Genomic DNA, 18,711 nt, shown 5'->3' with positions numbered 1-18,711 from the left:
AATAAAGGAAGCGCTGTAGTTTCTTTATATTGTATATTTTTATAGGTGTGTTGCTCAGGGCACATTTCTAAGCTTAGAGAATTAATATTTTCAGATCATCTACATTAGTGAAGAAAAGAGTAATGTATTACAGTGTGATTGTGTATATGCACAAGGATTAAAAAAAAACCAAAAACAAAAAAAACCCAAACAACAAAACAAATAATGTCTGAAAAAATAACTTTGAGAAAATCAAATCAGAATTAATTTCATCAATTAGGAACAAGTGTCTAATGGGAAGTGTAGCTAATGAGCCCATCCTGGAAATTTTTAAATATATCCAGAAACTTGAGCCACAAGCTTATATTTGGCAAACACTACCAAATGTTCCAACAACATATGATAAGACTGAGTTACATAAACACAACCCATGCATAAGAAAGTTGCCTATTCATGCTTCATATATCAAATAAAATGATGGAAACATGCCAGTATTTAAAAAGATCCCATTAAAAAGTAAAGACTTTTCTTTTCATTCTCCGCAAGAAAGAGTAAATTTAGAGAAGATGGAGACAGGAGCTGACATTCTCTTCTTGGACCCCATATCAAGGTCTCCCTTCAAAAAACAGCACAGCTTTCTATTTTCTCCCTTTCTAGCATCTAGGTATGCTCATTGGTCACATGGAAGGAGGCCGCTTTGTGGATGTACATGTTCATTTACACACAGACTTAAAAATCCTCTAAAATGAGCTAATGTTTTAGAATATGTTCTTCCCCCCTTAGGAGCCTGGAGTGTTTCTCTGCATTTCAAGGCCATTCATTAGCAGCTGCCAGCTATGCTACAGGCCCCTCTCTAATCAGTCATTCCATCATCACTTTAGGACACTTGTAATGCTTGACAGGACTTTAATATAAAACTTCCCAAGGCAGTTGTCAGATGGCCATGAGTTCTGACCATGATATAATTCACATGTTCGGGAATGTAATTTCATGCTATGCATGTTGCTGAACTGAAAGCTTTTAGTTCTGACTTCATGGTACTTAATCTCTTCCATGCCAAAAATTGCTTCAATAGCATCTCTTATGTTCAGCTGAACTGCTGCACTAGCCCAAGGGAAAACTTTTTTTCAAGGTGGATTTAAATTTTTTCTGGAAAAAAAATCTAATCAGACCATTTAATACAATTTACACTGTTGCTCCTTCTGCCTGTGATATGCAGAGGATACAGAATGGCTCTGCCCACCTCACCCGTATCAACGACTGACAGACAGCATCTCTCTCTGCTGGAAATGAGGATTTCTTCTCCTTTCCTGCCCATAATACCTGTTCTCCAGGGGCTTTTGAGTGACTGGCCTCCTGAACACCTTGCTAGTCTGCTGGAGCTGCACAGGCATTGGACCACTGGAGACGGCTGCTCGCTGCTGCACTGTGCCTGACGCACCTACACGGGCAGAGACAGCCGGGCTCTAGGGAGCTTGCGGTCTCACCAGCAAGGCAGATCGAAAAGCACCATCTGGGGTGTGTTCCATCCACAGCACAAAGACTGGCAGGGCCTCACTCTGGGGAAGATCTAGAAATTAAGTATAAATCCCCAAGCACCATCACACCCCCAGGACAACCCTCCTGCTACCACTTTTGAGCTGGAAATGAAGTGAAGAGTGACTTCACAGGGTGTCCTTCGCATGGCTCCTTCTCAGACTTCTCCCTGTGATTAAATGATCCCCCTGCACAGCTAGCCTGTCCCAAAGCAGCTAAAATGAGTGGCTGAATGAGATAGAAATAGCAGTCGTCTCCCCCAGATGGTGTGTCAAAATCGGGAGCTAACAGTGCCTGAGTCTGAGCAACAGCCCTCTAACTCCTGGTAAAAACTGGCCATTTTCGGCAAGAGTTGTTTGGAGAGCAAGCTGTGATGACTACTCTCCCAAACACTTCTCTCTCTCACTTGCTCCAAACCATTCTTCAGCCCAACCTGATGTTTGCTGTCCTGTGTTCAGACTATAGCTTTCTGTAACAGGGGCTGGCTTCCCAAATACCTGATGTTCAGGGCATGAGTCTAGGGAGACCTGAGGAGAAGATTTTACTTCTTTCAAATGACAGATCTGTGCAAATGAGAACTCTCTCAAAGTACTCTGCAGAGCTGATGCCAGTCACATTTGCAGAGTTCCAGCATTTAACAAAGACTTCACTCTGGGGACAAGAGCATTGTCCAGCAAAGGAGGTGACAGAGACGTCAAATCTATATGCCAGATGTCGGTGTCGTAACTTGTACCGAGACTCCTTTCTCTTTGTACACTTGGCCTCGCTGCCTGCAACGTGCATTTCCCAGCTGGAAAGACCTCGCACACTTCTAACACTGGGAAAAAGAAAATTGCCCAAAGGGAAAAAAGTACAAAAGGTTTGCCTCTGCTACAGGAAACCGAAACTGCCAACAGACTGCTTTGCTGAACTGAGTACGTCGGCAGAATTAGGGTTTAGCAAGGTATCAGCAGCGTGTGCATGGACAGAAACGGACAGAAAGAATTTTTGAAGTCAGGTTATTTTCTCTCAAAACAACATGGAATAGAGAAATAAAAATTCAGGGATTGGAGCTCTTCACAATCTGGAATTTCAGTCCATGAAAAATTCCAGGATTGTTCTCATTTTGTTGCCTTCCCCAATCAGGATGCAAATCTCAGTCTTAGGAGTTTATCTATGCATGGATTTAGGTACAGAGCTTTCATATATGTGTATAATATTTCATTTCAGCAAGATGAAAATGTGTCGTGTCATCTTTCTCTTTTTGATCTTTTAAAACTATGCAGTTGGAAATTAAATGTGTTACTATGATTACAATTTTTCTGTAAAAATGAATAAACAACAAAATTGTTACATTTCTGTGAAATGTTTTGAGTTAATCAGATCATCATTTTCCAGTGAAGACTATTTACTTGGGAGTTTCTGACCAGCTGTAACTCTAGCACTTGGAAATCTTTCACCCTAGGAAATTAAAGAATATCAGAACCATGAAAACATGGGAGCATGGCGAAGCGCTGCTTGCAACACTGCAGGGATGCCTATCAGTCGTGGGAGCACCGCGGTGCTGAAGTCTTACTTTCTCATTCTTCTCCTCAATTTGAAAGCCTTCGTACCTCTTAACCCAGAGTATTATATATGTATGAATACATAAGCAGTACACTTGGTGTGCAAACAATTCGAAAACAGCTAAAACTCCAGTAGATGGCGCTCAAAAATATCCAAAATGTGTGTCCCGGTGGGGCTCGCACAGGCCCTTGGTGCTCAGCTAAACGGCTTCATGCAGGCGGCTCCGGCAGCAGCTCTCGGCACCGCGGTGGTCTGGGGGGGAGTCGGTACAAGGTCTGGTCTGGTCTGGCACAGCGATGTCACCATGACTCTGGGAGACAGGAGCCGATCAGAACTGCACGACCCGTACGCAAAGGTTGGCTCAGCAGTGGCGGGCAGCTGGTGCTCACCAGTGCAATGGGAAATGGGGCCATGCACGTCCCAGTTCCCCCCAGTGCCCCCTTAGCTCCCTGCTCTGTCATACACAGCCATCGGTTGTACTTACTGGTCACTCTCTCGCTCAGCGTGAAGTTAACAGGCAATACACATAAAGTTAATGGATTAAGAGATCCGAGTCCTGTGAAAACAGAGCAAAGTTTTGGCAAAGTGCTGAGATCCAGGGCAGTTGTAGAACACGACTTGCTGGGTAGGGGAATGTCTGTCTGCCAATTCCTGTGCAGTTTTGTTGTTTAGCAATGGCCAGTTCTGGTGCCAGTTTTAAATTTTGTAGCTCTGACTGGAAAGAGCTTGTTGTATTACAAAGGCCGTTGAATAGTAATTCTTCAACAGAAGCACAAATGGTTTTACCACCACCAGGGGAATGGTTTTTATTGACCATTTTGACCATAGACCAGAGTGAAAGTTGATACCATCTGATCAAGTCCTTGGCTGGTGGCCCAAGGGAAATGATCGAACGAGTAGCTCCCCTGAAGTCCCACAAAGCCACTGCCAGAAGGGCATTAGCAACACACGCTGTGATTCATCAGATGCTACAGGGAGCCCAGATCTCCTGACTGTCATCTGCTTTATACAAAGCAAAAAAAAGCCCTTTATCTAGCCAGGGAACAGATACATCATGAGCGGCAATGGTGAAAGCCTTTCCAAGCTGGTTGCCAATGTGCTTCAGTCCTTCTCTGGAGCACTTACCTCTGCTTTAACATTAGTATGAGCAAAACACACATGTGCACATGGATTCTCCCTGATTTGTTTTGTCCTGTCCTGAGCTGCAGGTTTGACGCTTTCACTTCTGGTCACTTTACAGTCCAACTGCACTTTTCTGTGTCTGGAGATAAGTCCCACTAGTCCTGCCTGGCATGATCAAGCAGCCCAGGCAACAGTGAAGAAGAGGTGGCTGCTCAGAAAAGCCGTCATAGCCCAGCTGATGTCAGCACACAGTGGAGCAGAACTTGAGCAGGTCAGTGAATGTGAATGCGAATGCTGTGCCCAAGACTGATGGTTTACGTCTTTCACAATACTTGGAGCTGGTGGCAACTGAGGCTACGATGCCTGTCGTGTGCTGTGGTGGAAGAAATGACAGATTTTGCCATGGGAAGGTAAGCTTTTTTTCTAGGTTGTTGGGGTTTTTTCTTTAATTTTAAGAGGCAAATCACTCATCTTGCAAGAGCTGAAATGTTAGCAATAACTTCACCGTCTTTCTGATCTTTGCACAGGAATGACATTATTCACTGCAGCAGTTTTGCCTTTGGGCAAAAAGGGTAAGGGGTGACAGGATGGTTTGCTTCAAGCCTGGATTTCATTAAACTTAAGCTGTACCAGTTTTGTTGCAGATCAGGCAACAATTGATCCAGTCATTGGACTTTCTTATGAAAACTATTTATAGGGAAATCACTAAGAGATCAGGATGTTTCTTTACAAATTTATTTTACAAGCCAGAGTGATGGCTGAAAAGCCCTTTGCTTGTGTGATAGCAGAGGTCACTCTTTGAAGCACCATCAGTTGGTAGGCAAAGAATGGAATTTTGTCTCTATCTAGCTAAAAACAAAACAGAAGTGGCAACACAGATGGTCATACATAACATACCCCATATATTCCCGAGGACTAAGCCTATTCACACAGACTGTGTATCTGACCCCAGCACTCTTAACTGAGGAGCTCTTGAGTTACATGATGTGAAGTAGAGTGGGATTTCAGCTCTACCATTATATGGAAGATGAGGAAAAATGATCATGGCTTCATTCAGAGGAGCAGACATCTCACCACAAGAAGCCAGAGCTAGCTTGTGGGATCAGACTTTTGTTAACCATCAGACTGCAAAGAGAGTGGGGAGATGGTGAGCACTGGCTTTCAAACAAACTTTCATTTCAGCTGCACTCCCAACATGCCCGGCCCTTCCAGCAATTATTCTGGCTCTCAGCCATCAGTCCTGGGAATAAGCTTCCTTTGGGGGAGTGCATTTTTATGCTGCAAGCATTAGAAGTACACATATCTCAGGCTATTTGCCCCTATGTGTAGTCAAAGAAGCCTATGTGTGTATGTATATGTGATCTTTTCTCTCTTTTTTTTTTTTTTTACCAATACAGAACAACTCAAGATATTAAAAAATGGACTAGTGACTTGGGGTTTAAAAATGAGATGTTCTTCAGGACAGCACAAATATCTCCTACAGCTTTCAGATGAGGAGCAAGAGGACTAATATTCCAGATTAATACTCTGAGTACCGCAGAGAAGAATTGCCATTTGAGAACCTAAATAGATTTTGTCACATGTGGTCTGGCAGACGGGAAAGTGGAAATAAGAAATCTTCCTATCCTCCTCTCTGCACCCTGCCCAATGTCTATGAAGGACTTGGGGATGCCAACTATTCAGATTGACAAGGGGCTGCTGGGGTTGTCTTGAAGAATGCACACTTCAGTTTGCACCATGTCACAAACTGAACCCAAGCCTCATTTAAGGGATGATTTGGGCTCCCTTAATTCACCATTTAATCTCCCAAGAGTTTGTCCTGCTAAATACTGAATTGAACTACCTTTCCCAGGGACAATAGCACAGTATCAGGAGAAAGCTAGTCACAAACCATTTCAAGCTGATAGCTTATGTTCCCTCGCCAGTGCATTTCCCTCAAGAAGTGGTGAAAGTTGTTCAATGAAGCTTTTGTGTTCCTTTGGTGAATCTCAGCTAATTCACATACAAGCATACTTTGTACTTTTTTTTCTTTGTTAAGCAGCCATTGTACTATCCAGCACAGGCAAAAGAACAAAGAGCAGCAGGCAGCAAGAATGTGACACCATCTCTTCCCATGCAGCTCTGTTGCTGCGGCTCAGCCGGCTGGATGTTATTTTAGTGGCTGTGCATCCCACCCATGCGTTTCTGTGGGCCCAGAAGCCGCGCTGCTGTGACGCCTTGTGAGCTCGAAGCTTATTCATGTTCAGGAATGGGAGGGTCAGGGCCATCGACACACACCAGCATCCTGCTGCCTATTATTTCCTGCCAGTGCTGGCGTCGCACCAAGCCCTAACATGACAGGTGGATGGAGTTCACAAGGAAATAATGTCATGGGCCAGTTTTCCAGGAAAGCTGTTAACTCTATTCACAAACTCGGGCCTTCAGATTGAAAGGGAATGTGGCTGAGAAAAGGTGGTGAAGGGCCGCTCTGGTCTTATTTACTTTTTTTTTTTAATAGATTATTCACTGACATCTCTTGCTGCAGTACAGAAATCTTTACCTTTGTTAGTGCCTACGTCTTCAAGAGCAGACTGTGGCTAAATACCTTATAACTTACAAAACCATGGGGGCGCTGCCTCTGCAAATCCCAAATGGCCTTTTTAATTTCAATCAGATTGCAAAAGATGGTAAGAAACTAAACATCCGCCTTTTCCTGAGCTAACTAATTCCTGGGAAACAGAAAAGGAGAAGAAATATTAGGTGAGATCTAAGACTGATGTTAACCTGGGGACTTCAGGCATTTTATAAGAATGAAACTGAGGGTACAGCCAAGGATGTATCAGTAACAAGACTTACATATTTTTAAAGGTCTCTGCCTTCCAATAAGGCACTTGTGTAAAGCTCTACTATCCCTCCTGACTTTAGGTAGTGTCCAACATTTGCTGTTGTGTGTTCTTCTCTTTCCTCTTTTCCTCTCTGTTTTTAAAGTTTAATACTTTTTTTCTCTTACTCTAGAAAGCACAGAAGAGTTAAGAAGTGAAAGCAATCAATCCAAAAAGTGTTTTTCAAAAATGCCATGTTTGCCACAAATGCAAATTTTTGGATGCATGAGTTAGGACAATAGGACTCCAACTGGCTACTCACAAGAGGAAGGATTAGGTCCTCTGTCATGTTAATAGTGACATCAACAACCTGAATAAAAGCCAAAAATTCAAGTTGATTCTGCAGTTTAAGACCATTGTTCTCCCATATGGTTTAGCCTGTAAGATTTAGTCTACACATAAGAGTTTTGCCAGGATATATATAATTTTTCACATCATACAGTGCAATTCCTGATATGTTAATGTACTTTTATGTATAAAAGCCCTTTGTAATTGACAAAGATTTATACCGATATAGCTAAGATGTCCTACAATCTAAAGGCATCAGAGGTATTGGAAATATGTATGCAAAATGATGGTTACCTATCTTCTTATTTTGGAGCCCATTGTACAAACAAATTAAGCGAAACCTACTAATAATATGCAATAACCTCCATCTCAGGTATTAAAGGAGCAGTAGCCCTGGACTTCGACTCTGGATAAGGAAAGCTGAGGCAAGTATACAGGATATTCCAGAGGGCTTGCTCCTGGCCTGACCCTTCTGGATCCTGATGAAATTCTCAGGCCTTTCTTCGTTCCGTTCTCTGAGCCTGGTTCATGTTCTGTAGACCTGCAGTAATACTGTACATTCATTGTTTGGTAACAGGAGCTCTCCCAAGCGTCCAAGGCAGAGAAATTAATTCTTGACACAACTCCACAAAACTAACCTTTCTCTCTCCTTTTTTTTTTAAACCTGGCAAATTATGGTATTAGAACCACAGTCACGTACAAAACATGACAAGTTAAGTGACTGGGGAATCGTAAATTGGGCGTTTTGACTTGAACAAATACTAAGCATTGTCATACCAAACTGATTATTATTTTAAAATACTGTCCCGGGCTATAACTGGCTTTGTGTACAATAGCAATACAGGGTGTAGTTACAGACACAATTTCCTGTGGTTAGGTTTTGAAATTATTATTTAAGATCCCCGTAACATTTGCCCAGTACACCAGCGCAATTCCCCTATTAGATAATTTTCTATCCTTGTGAGGGCAATTTTGCTTGCGCAATGCTGCCAGAGCTTTCAGGAAGGGAGAGACAAGCAATTGTGACAATAAAATTTGCATCAGCTCCCACCCAACCTCTCCCAGAACCTAAATGCCATTTGTCGCATTCAAAGCCTTTTCACACCAGAAGGGAAGGTGTTTCTGAACTGCAAAGTCATTGTGATCTCCACAGGGTTGCATCCTCCAGGATGACTTTTGCCTCTCAGGTTCCCATGAGAAACAGCAACTGTGGAGTTCCAAATGGCTTTGTATCAAAGACTCGGTGGACCACATGACCAAGCATCCAGGCTCAAAACCCCAAATCAGTCCAGGTTAGGTCATGGAGTTCAAAAGCTGAAGCAGAAATTTTGCTGTTTGTAGCTGACCAGTCTGAGGGAGCTGACCCTTGTAAAAGCATTGTAAGTGTGTCCTTGTAAAAAATATTTCAGATCTAACAATACCACCAGTTTCTGGAAAAATGAAGGTGCTAAGCCTACCACACTGTACTCATGTAGCACGTCTCCCAGAATGATTGGGTTTTAAGGGCTAAAAAGAATGTATTGTTTCTGTGTTGGAACAAGGACAAGGAGAGAGAGGGATAGTAATGAAAATGTCTGTAATATGTAGATTTGCAGGAAGAAAAAACATAGACTGTGAGACTTGTGTTGGACATTATCACTGCTCATTCAGAAAAGATGCTACTACTACTTCAGATTGTCCCAAAATCAATGCACACAAATGATGGTGGAGAAGTCTGTGCCAGTTTCTAAGGCCACATGGCAATTTAGTGATGAAATGTGAAAATATCTTCAGCAGCATGAGGTCTCTGACCAAGCTGTTCACAACCTCTGCCTTGTTCCTGCAGGACACCAGGACCAGGTGCTGGGCTTCTTCCCCATAAAGTTACTATTTTGCTTCTCTGAATAAAGGACAAACAAGAGTGAATTCCTGCACAGGCTTTCACTCACTGCTCAACACGAAAATGCTTGTGCATGTACCTTCTCTCAGTAGGATACAGTTGATGCTACTGAGCTCAGCAGTGTGTGCGACAGCAGCCCCATATTACCTAGAGGCCTCTCAACCTGTCAGTTAGCTGATATTACAGGACACCATGCTGCATCTGAAGCTTTGCTATGCTAGGGGATCATGCCTAGGGTCATTGCAATGCTGTCTGTCACTGCTCACATGCTGCTTAATGCCTAGATGCCCCACAACTAGCAAGGCAGAGGGCGGTGCAGGCACTCTGCTGTGTCTTTGTATAAGCAGGGCAAATATAAAAGAGAGCAGAGACAAGGGAAAGGAAATCTCCTCTAGTAGTAGCAGAGTGACTCGTACTCACTGTTAATTTACCTTTCCTGAAAAAACTGCTCCCCAGAACCCATTGCCTCCATTCCACTGAGTTTGGCCTTTTCTTTTGACTTGGAGCAGAGCCTCACCTTGCATCTCTACTTTCCTTCCACACACCGCAACGCAAGTTCGCCTGTATCACAGCAATGGCGAAGGGACGACCCATGTATGAGAAAGACTTCTGAAGAGGGCAACAGGCTGCTTCTGCTTTGGGCTCAGCCTGGGAATCATGGGGCTGAGCTGTTACACTTGTCTAGCGGAAATCACTGCATCTCTACAGCCCCTGCAATTCTCTTCTCGGCAGCCCGCAAAATTCCACTGAGGAAAAAGAAATGGGGAGGGGGAAGGAGGAGTCAGAAAAAACTATTGTGTTCCCAGGGGGAAAAAAAATAAACAGCCCTATTTAGCTTATCCAGTTTTGCTAATGTCAATCACTTTTCTCATTTTAAACAGGAAAGACACCACTTTAGTCCACCTGTTCCATTATTTATCATGCTATGCATTTCCCATGAATTGTCACTCATGCAAAACCTGTACATCGTAAGGGGACACCCTAATATTTTTAATGACCTTAAGCAAAGTGATTGACATTAGACACCGGTGTCAGATGTTCTGGTGACGCAACATGTTCTCCTAGCAGCAGGAAAGCTTCCTGCCGTGATTAAGTTAGGGCTATGGAAGTGCTAAAATGTGTTGTCAGCTTTCCTCTGATGCAAGTGATTTTATTATAGCGTCTGGTAACCACGGAGTGTGGCAACGCAAATACTGACTCCAAACATCCCCTCCCATACATATAGCTTGCTCTATTTAAAACACGAAGTGCACTTTGCAAATCCGGGGATAAGTTATGGATGTAACAAGCTTAAACCACGGAGGGCAGAGGAAAAGGCGGCACCTAAGCCAGAATGCCTGGGTGATTTCAGAAAGAGAAGCGTACGGCTCCGGGATGACCTGCAGAAGGCTATCTCCTGCGGCACCTGTTCAGCAGGTGTGCTCTGCAGCGGCATCGCCACAGCCGTTGTGGATGCCAGAGGTTCTGGAGGGCAAAGAGGAGGCACGCTAGCGAGGCCTCGCTCGCTGTAGCAGTGGAAAGCAAAAATCACATCCAGCTCCTTTGAGTCTGGAAAAGTAAGGGAAGATTAAAAAAAAAAAAAAAAAAGAAGAAAGAAAAAAAAAGAAAGGGGACTCCATGCAGCCTCTCTGCCTTCTGACACCCTCATACATGCTGGGGTGGAAGTCTGTGACTTGGCTCAGCACCACTTGTCCTTCAAGACATAGATGAAGAAATAATGTTCTGGTTTGCTTCAATTTCAATTTGGGACCAGCCCCTCAATTATTCATTACCTGAGAAAAGCTGGAATACCTCTAGAACACAAGAGTTACAGAATCAAACGTCTCAGACGCACACAGGGGACACCTGGCACCCGCTTTTTGTGAAGGTTCATAAATGCAAAGCTCATTCAACAAACATTTACCACACAGATGACTTTGCTTCCACAAGTAATTATTAATAGTTGGTCTAAAACTGGCTATGCCAGTGTCTGCAGAACTGACTGTTACGATTTTTCAATAACTGACCTGTTAATCAAGCTACAAGAGGGGTGGGCTGTCAAATCAAAATCCATAGTCTACAGAGATTTTTGGAAGAGATCAGCAGTACATATGTTCACAGTTATTGTCACAGATGTTGTTCTACAAAAATAGAATCATAAAGCAGTCAAAGTTGAAGATACAAGCTATCTTGATGGCAATAAAAAAAGATTTTCTAAAGGTCTAGCAGCACTGAATATTATTTTAATGAAATTTACTTTTTAATTTTATAGCAAAATAATCAAAAGTGCTAAACCTGACCACATTAATTTACAAAAAAAGTCTCATGTTTTAAGATATAATCATACCTCGTTATTTAGGTTAGACAATATAATTACACATTTCTACCTATTTCTATTCAATAGTAAAACAATATTAATATTAGTTGGTTTAAAAAAGGGGGAAAGTACCACAGATATTGGGAGGGGAAAGTTACATAAAATATATGAATCAGCTTATTGAGCAATCTGCAGTGTGTTTGGTTGTTACTGCCTTTTTTTTATTCTTTTGAGCTACAATTTAAGTCACAGACAATCTGGCCGTAAGATTGTAGTCACTTCAAATGCTATGACTTCTCCCTTGGTCAAATGTCACAGTGTGTATCTTAAGGAGATCTCTGGCATTTCAAGTCAGTTCAAATTATTTTCTTAGTTCTCACAAGTTCACTTTCCAACACAATCAGCATGTTGGAGAATGCAGTTATGATGATTGCAGTTATGACGACACTTTTCTGTGAAGGAAAACTGTTTTTTCCTCCGTCTTGGAAAGAATCACTACCAAGTCTGCAGTAAGAAAAATATTAAGAGCACTTGCAGAGTTTTAAAGCATATTTCTCAATCCATTCCATTTTCATTTCAGTTCATTTCCAAAGTTAAATTAAAAACTGCATTCTCTCGTATTGATAAATAGTCAAGTTGACTTACAAAGGTTCTGTCTTCTGTCCAGCCTTCTCTTGGTTGTCTTTAACCAAACAAGGTTCGCTGATTTGCCACAAGTGCTGTCTGGCTCTCCCGCCTCTTTGCTTTCTTGTTTTGCTGCCTGATTTTCCAGCACACTGCACTAGAAGCCAGCAAAAGGAGTCCTGATGACAAGAGGACTAATCCAAACACTGAGATGATTGATCCATGGGAATTGAAGCTGTACGCCACAGCAGTAACCACAATGCCGGCTATGAGGATAACCACACCGAAGGGAATGGTACAGCGATAACAGGAGAGTTCTGCTCCCCCTGTTGCTGCAGTCAGCTGGCATTCACTGACAAGAGGGATGGTGGTTATCACACAGTCATTGTTATTACTCTTCTCCACGGTTACAGAACCAGGATGCTTTGGAGCACCCAGGATCTCTTTAATAGGTTCGTTTGTCATCTTGATTGTCTTGACTTCGTCAATTCTCAGGCTACAGCAGGCTCTGCTGAGCACGCATTGCACTGTGGAGAGAAGAGCATGAGTTCAACTAAGAAGCATTACCGTTACGTGACAAATGGGTGACACAGAAGTATCCCACTCAGGATTGCAAACAAGCAGACACTCTGACCCCACAAGGATTTGCGCACAAGCTTATTTGTAACACTGCCGATTGTGGAGGATCTGAATCAAATCTTATAGTAGTCATCAGCAGGTGCCTAAGAGCTAGAAAGAACAGTGTCACAGACTAAGACAGACACCAACCTTAAAGTGTTGTGGGCCAAATCCCAGTTTAAGTTACATCCTAAAGTCAGTATTTCTGGATGTAATTTAGATTTCAATGGCATTACATCTTTTGATGAGGGGGTGAAGTTCACGGGCTGTTTTGGTTAAAAATTCTACTCTTGCTCATGCACTTTCTCACACTGTTTCTTCATATATACACCTATACACACACATTACACAGATTTGCTCCAATGCACATCACAATAACATAGGCAAGAACTGGCTCAGCAAAAACCAGGACTGAACAGTGAACCCTTTCTCAGTGCAAGTGCTACTTTGCAAAAAAATCCAAATGGTCATGACTAGGTACGGATGTGGGGGGAATGGGGATGAAGACAATTCCCTGCACTCAGCAAACACCAGCTGAAAGCTGGTGAACCTACCGTTACAGCAACATCAATGCCAGACTGTCAGCTTGCCATTTAAATCGGCTTAATGCAAAAGTAATGGGTCCCTTATAAGTCCATGACCCACATCCATGTTACTGTGTGGGAGGGAGATTTGCAGTCATATTCACTCATCTCAGTTACAGTAAGTTGCTGTCCTCCTGTCTCCATATTGTATACACACTCTCAGTCCTACAGACAGCATGCACAGTTTGATTGCTTCCACATTATGAGACAAAATAGCCTTTGGCTCCATGGAACCCAGTGCTTAACTGGAGTCCACCCGATCAGGGCAAGCCGAGCCCGTGGCTTTCCACCACTACAGGCTGCCGTGACAGACCTCGGCCATCTCACTGGGACTCTGGTGGTGTGGGGGCCGCCCCAGAGACTGCGATGAGCCTCTGACGGCTGTGCTGCCTTGGACCAGGCTGTGCGCTCAGTGCACCCCACCACATACAACAGAGCCTGGGACACGGGAACCACTAGGTTTTCCTCCTGCAAGTAGCTCACAGGACTCCTGCACCACTCTCCAGTACGGGCTGTGTAGCTTTTGCTCTTATGAGCAGCATGATACGCAGCTCAGAGAACAAGGAAGAGTGTTGGCAATGCAGTAATGCTTTTATCACTTTTATCACCTTCACATCTGTGACTAGGAAGTTAATTGCCAGATACTTGTATTCTCCTTTTCCTTTCCCACCACTCCCACCCTTGTTGCTAAGATATATTCATCCATTGTGGAGAGCCCTTGGTTTTGTATCTCGGTACCTCATATAACTGACTGCGTGTTTTGCAAGAAAGAGGACTTCACTATTTTTAAACACACGCACAAACAGGCTATACCCTGTATCTAGTCAGAGAGTTTGTGTTTGAGTTTCCTTGAACCCTAATGAGAGAAGGAAAGTTCAGATCTGGTTTGACAAAGCTTTTGTTCTACTTCTCTAAGGAAGAGTGCTCAGCTCAATATTGTATCTTGCTGTACACAGCTACCTTCAGGGGTCAATCCTGCAAGGGGCTCAGCAGCTACAAGACAGAGTAGCCTTTCCCTCCCTAATGACAACACTGAGCACAATACAACCGAGCACACACTGAGCACGCACACTGACAGCACAAGAGGCAAAGGGCACAAACTGAAACACAGGAGGTTCTGTCTGAACATCAGGAAAACACTTTTTTACTGTGAGGGTGACTGAGCGCTGGAACAGGTTGCCCAGGGAGGCTGTGAAGTCTCCATCCTTGGAGATATTCAAAAGCCATCTGGCCAGTCCTGGGCAAACTTCTTTAGGTGACCCTGCTCGAGCAGGATGGGGGGTGGACCAGATACCTCCAGAGGTCCCTTCCGACCACAAGCATTCTGTGATTCTGTGTGTTTCTGTGAAGGTACCTGGTATCTCCAAGGGCAGGAAGAGGATCTGATCAGTGCTTATCGGACAAAGCAAATATATTTATGCTGACGCCTTAGATATCCTCGGTTCTCCTAGGTTCTGTTGCTTTGTACTTCGAATCGTAACACATGATTAAGCACCTTTTATATCAGTTGAAAGAGCCCAGGAAAGCCATGAGGTTGCTCTAGAGCGCCATCGATCTGTCCCCACATGGATCTGTCCCCACATGGATCTGAGCCCAAGTTCTGCATTTTCTGTAATGACTTACATGGCAGTGAGACTCACACTGGTGTCATTATGTTGCTGCATTACTTATGCATAAAATGTTACAGAAGTTCAGCACAATGGGAGAATGTGGTCCCCAAATGTCACCTTTTTTTGATCTTACCATTAAACATATTCAATTTGTTCAACATTTTATTATTAAATTTGTGGGGGGAAAAAAAATTAACTGGTTTCCATATAAAAGGTCTCTTAGTTCCAAATACATTGTAGTAACTATTCAAAAGTCCATATACTCTCTTCTAACAGTCACAGAAACAGGCAAACTTCCCAATAACTTGAAAAAGTTTTGGATTGGGCTCATAATAAACATGATTATGCTGAAAAACTTTAACATCCAATCAAAGTATATTTACTCCTGTCTCTACAGTCCTTGTCCCTCTGCTTCAGATACATCCCCAATGAGCATTACATCTCTTAGATGTCTTGTACAGAGATTTACGAAGAAGATATATTTATACAGTCAAAACTAACATGAATTTAAAAAAAACCTCCTAAACCACCAAAATTAAGTCAATGGCAAAATACCTGTTGATTTCTGAGGAGCACAGTTCTTGCCTGTAATAGGATGTAAGCAGACAAGCATTCATATAAAACAAATAAACAAACCTCTATTGAAATACTGTAAGTTAAATAAACAACAGAACCTATTTGAAGTGTGAGTAAAGGTATTCAGCCCTAGAAAATAGGGCACTAGATCCTCAGTGCCAGCAAAGTCACTTCTGACTTATGCCAACAGGTGACTTGGTTCAAGTTTCAGAGCAAGAAATTTAGGCAAAGATACCCAGCAACACCAGCATCCTCTCACTAATCATACTAGAAGTACTGTCTTAAGGAGCTACTTTGACTTGGAGGAAGAATGTGTTTCTGCGGCAATCTGTGGCTAACACTGGATAAAGGGGAGAGGAATGTTTTGCCCACTAATAAGCGTAAGCTGAGATTTACTGAAAAGCCATGAGATCCAACAGCATGCACACCTACCAGGTCCATGAGAAATCCATCGTAAAAAATCCTTTAGCTCAGGAAGCCAAGGAAGACTGCTTAAGATGTCTCATATGTCAGTTCAAGGCAGAGTCATGCAGCAGTAAGAGCCGCTCCAGGCTTTGAAGTGTCAGATGTTGCTGAATGATGAATTGGAGGTGGCAATATTCTAGCATGGAAGTTTCCTACAAGAAAAGTTGTTGGATATTTATCAACTTCTTAAGAAAAAAAACTCCTGCATGGAAAAGCTGCCGCTGTATGCTGACTCCTGCTCCTAACCTAACCGAAGCAGGAGATGTTCTCCCTCTGGCTCTCCTAGTGGTTTCTGCCTCTTTTCTTGGCAGCAGCCACCCATTTCTGGCCCTATGTAACATTTTCCTTTGATGATGCGATGTCTTGATGATAAGCGTCACAACCCAGGCAAGTCCCCCAGAAAGAGCTAGGTAGGAAAAGGTAATGCACACAAATTTCTATAGTTAAAAATCTCATTTAACTTCGTTTCTATCGCCCACTTTGCCTATGTGAATCACAACTCAGAATACTTGGGGTTTTGCCTCCTCTATGTCTCCAGTTTCTTTGAGCAAATCACTTCATCTCCCTGTGCCTTGGTTTTCCCAGCTGTAAACTGACAGTGACAACAAGCTTCCCACTAAAAAACCCTTTAAAATCTATTCTACTATAACAAAACCTAAGTAATATAATCTGAAAATGTCTCTCAGAAAAAAAGGCAAACTGAGTCCAAAAACTCACTGTAATAAACATAAGTCCATTATATTTACTATTCATTTCTGTTATTGGATTTTTTAAAATAAGATTCATAACTCAAATAAAGACAAGGCAGAATCTGCAGGCAGAGCAGTGTGACAACTCTGCAGAAAGCAGAGCGATGGAAATTGTTATCAACTGCAGAAACAGCTGTGAAATCACCAAGCAGCTGGGTAAAACTTATGAAGCAGCAGAGATTTATGTTGCTAATCTTATTCAACATTCCCTTTCTACATGTGCATGATTATGGAAGATCATTTTGACACTGAAGCAGGAGTCCCAAGTGGGGATGAGAATAAATTCATGAGAATAAGTTTATATAATGATAAACTTAAGGGCTTTTTCTCTTTTTAAGTTATTTAGACCATGCTATCATTTCACAAGCACAAACGTTTACAGGCACAAACTGCTGCTGTTCTTCTCTAGATGATCCTTGGAACAAGCCTGTGACATAGCTGAAGTATATTTAGCCTATTATTGAAGTTAGATAATAATAAGGAAGTCTCCTTGTGTCCTTGACTATATTCTTGTGCGCGCTACCTAGAAATTAGTTTAACTTTTTGAAAAGTTTGGAGGGAAATGCAGAAATCCCCCCCCAAACACCACTTTAGACAAATTATCTAGATTACATTAAAACAAAAGCAGACCTCTGAAATTATCTTGCAGTCAGCTTCCACTCGTATTACAAGAATGGTTACATTTGCTTGAAAAGCTCTTCCTAGTGCAATTGTGCCCCCTAAGCCACTCTGCTAGCATCATTCTTTGAAAAGATTAATTACTCTGTCAGATACATACAATTTATTTGTATTTGTCCTTGACTCCATACAGTTTAAGTAATTTTTTTAAATGAATGTCTATCAAAAAACCTGACTGACAGCAATTTTTTTTAGACAGGATTTCTTCCCTCCTCCTTGTGTCCCTCACCACAAAGCTGAGAAGCAGAAACACATGAAATCTATACATTAAGCTTCCAATATTTTAACTCTCAATGATTTCATGTGGTGCTCTCTCAGGAGGCTTCCCACATACTGAATATCCCTGTGCAAGTGCAAAGAGCTGGTATTTCTCAGCCACTACGATCCTTTCTCCTTTTTTGCATTTTACTCAGAACCAGTGGGACACATTCCTGCCTTCAGGCTCCGGACCTGATTCTCTCTGTCTTGCATGTATTTCAGACACCCTTTTTTGCTTATCTAAAATTCCAATAAATCATAATGGTCATGCTTCACACTTGGTTTTGCATTAAAGTGACTATGGAAAACAGCATAAGGAGTCCTTCTGTATTGAGAGGAGAGCCAGAGTTCATTTGGAATTCAACAGACTATAGTAATCCTGAACACAATCCCGCAGCTCTTGCCCATGTGAATGCTCCTGGAAATACATAACTAGAATTTGTACTTACAAGACTCCAGGATCAGGCCCTGAACTACAGGGGTAGGAGAAGAACACATCACACCCACGCCAACTGCCTGACCCTCAGGATGCCGTAAGTTTCCACCACCAAGTTTCTGGGTAATATGATTACCAGATTTAAGCTCTCACATCTTTTTCGTTTCTCAGACATAGCTGGAGGGTAGGATGGGAGCCAACCAAACCGCTCCACAAACAAACTTCGTTATCTGCAGATTGCCAAACTTGCAAACGCGTCTGTAAAACGCCACGCACACCTAGGGCAAACCGCCGCGTGTCACGCCTGTCCCCGAACACCTATGCCCGGCAGAAGAGACGCGAAGAAGCACGGAAAGCTTTACGCCCGCTTGCTGCTACACAGCCCGCCAGTAACGAAAAGGCGCAGCTCCGCCGGGAGCAGCTCCGACCGCGGAGACCCCGAAGCTTTTCCTTCTAATACTTCATCCCCCGGGAGAAGCCCTGCGCCACGCAGGAGGGAGCGGTGCTAGGAACCGCCTCAGGACCCGCCGGCCGGAGCGGAGAGCCTCCCTGGAGTGCCCGAGCAAGCCCAGCCCGCCCCGCCGGCGCGGCGAGCCGGGCCCCGGGC

General features: G+C 43.0%; 1 protein-coding gene across 1 annotated transcript; it reads right to left on the bottom strand.

Annotated features, from left to right (window-relative positions):
• Positions 1-11,743: 11,743 nt before the first annotated feature.
• Positions 11,744-15,986, bottom strand: TMEM100 (transmembrane protein 100). Its single transcript, XM_010578670.1, has 2 exons — positions 15,951-15,986; positions 11,744-12,657 (listed from the first exon to the last, which is right to left on the bottom strand). The coding sequence occupies exon 2, from the start codon at positions 12,593-12,595 to the stop codon at positions 12,191-12,193; it is 405 nt and encodes a 134-aa protein (XP_010576972.1). The 5' UTR covers positions 12,596-12,657; positions 15,951-15,986; the 3' UTR covers positions 11,744-12,190.
• Between the last annotated feature and the right edge of the window lie 2,725 nt (positions 15,987-18,711).

The sequence above is a fragment of the Haliaeetus leucocephalus genome, unplaced genomic scaffold (assembly GCF_000737465.1).
Source record: "Haliaeetus leucocephalus isolate CR32 unplaced genomic scaffold, Haliaeetus_leucocephalus-4.0 Scaffold646, whole genome shotgun sequence".
Lineage (NCBI taxonomy): Eukaryota > Metazoa > Chordata > Aves > Accipitriformes > Accipitridae > Haliaeetus > Haliaeetus leucocephalus.
The sequence above is the reverse complement of the archived record's forward strand: the minus strand, read 5'-3'. Positions and strand labels throughout refer to the sequence as shown.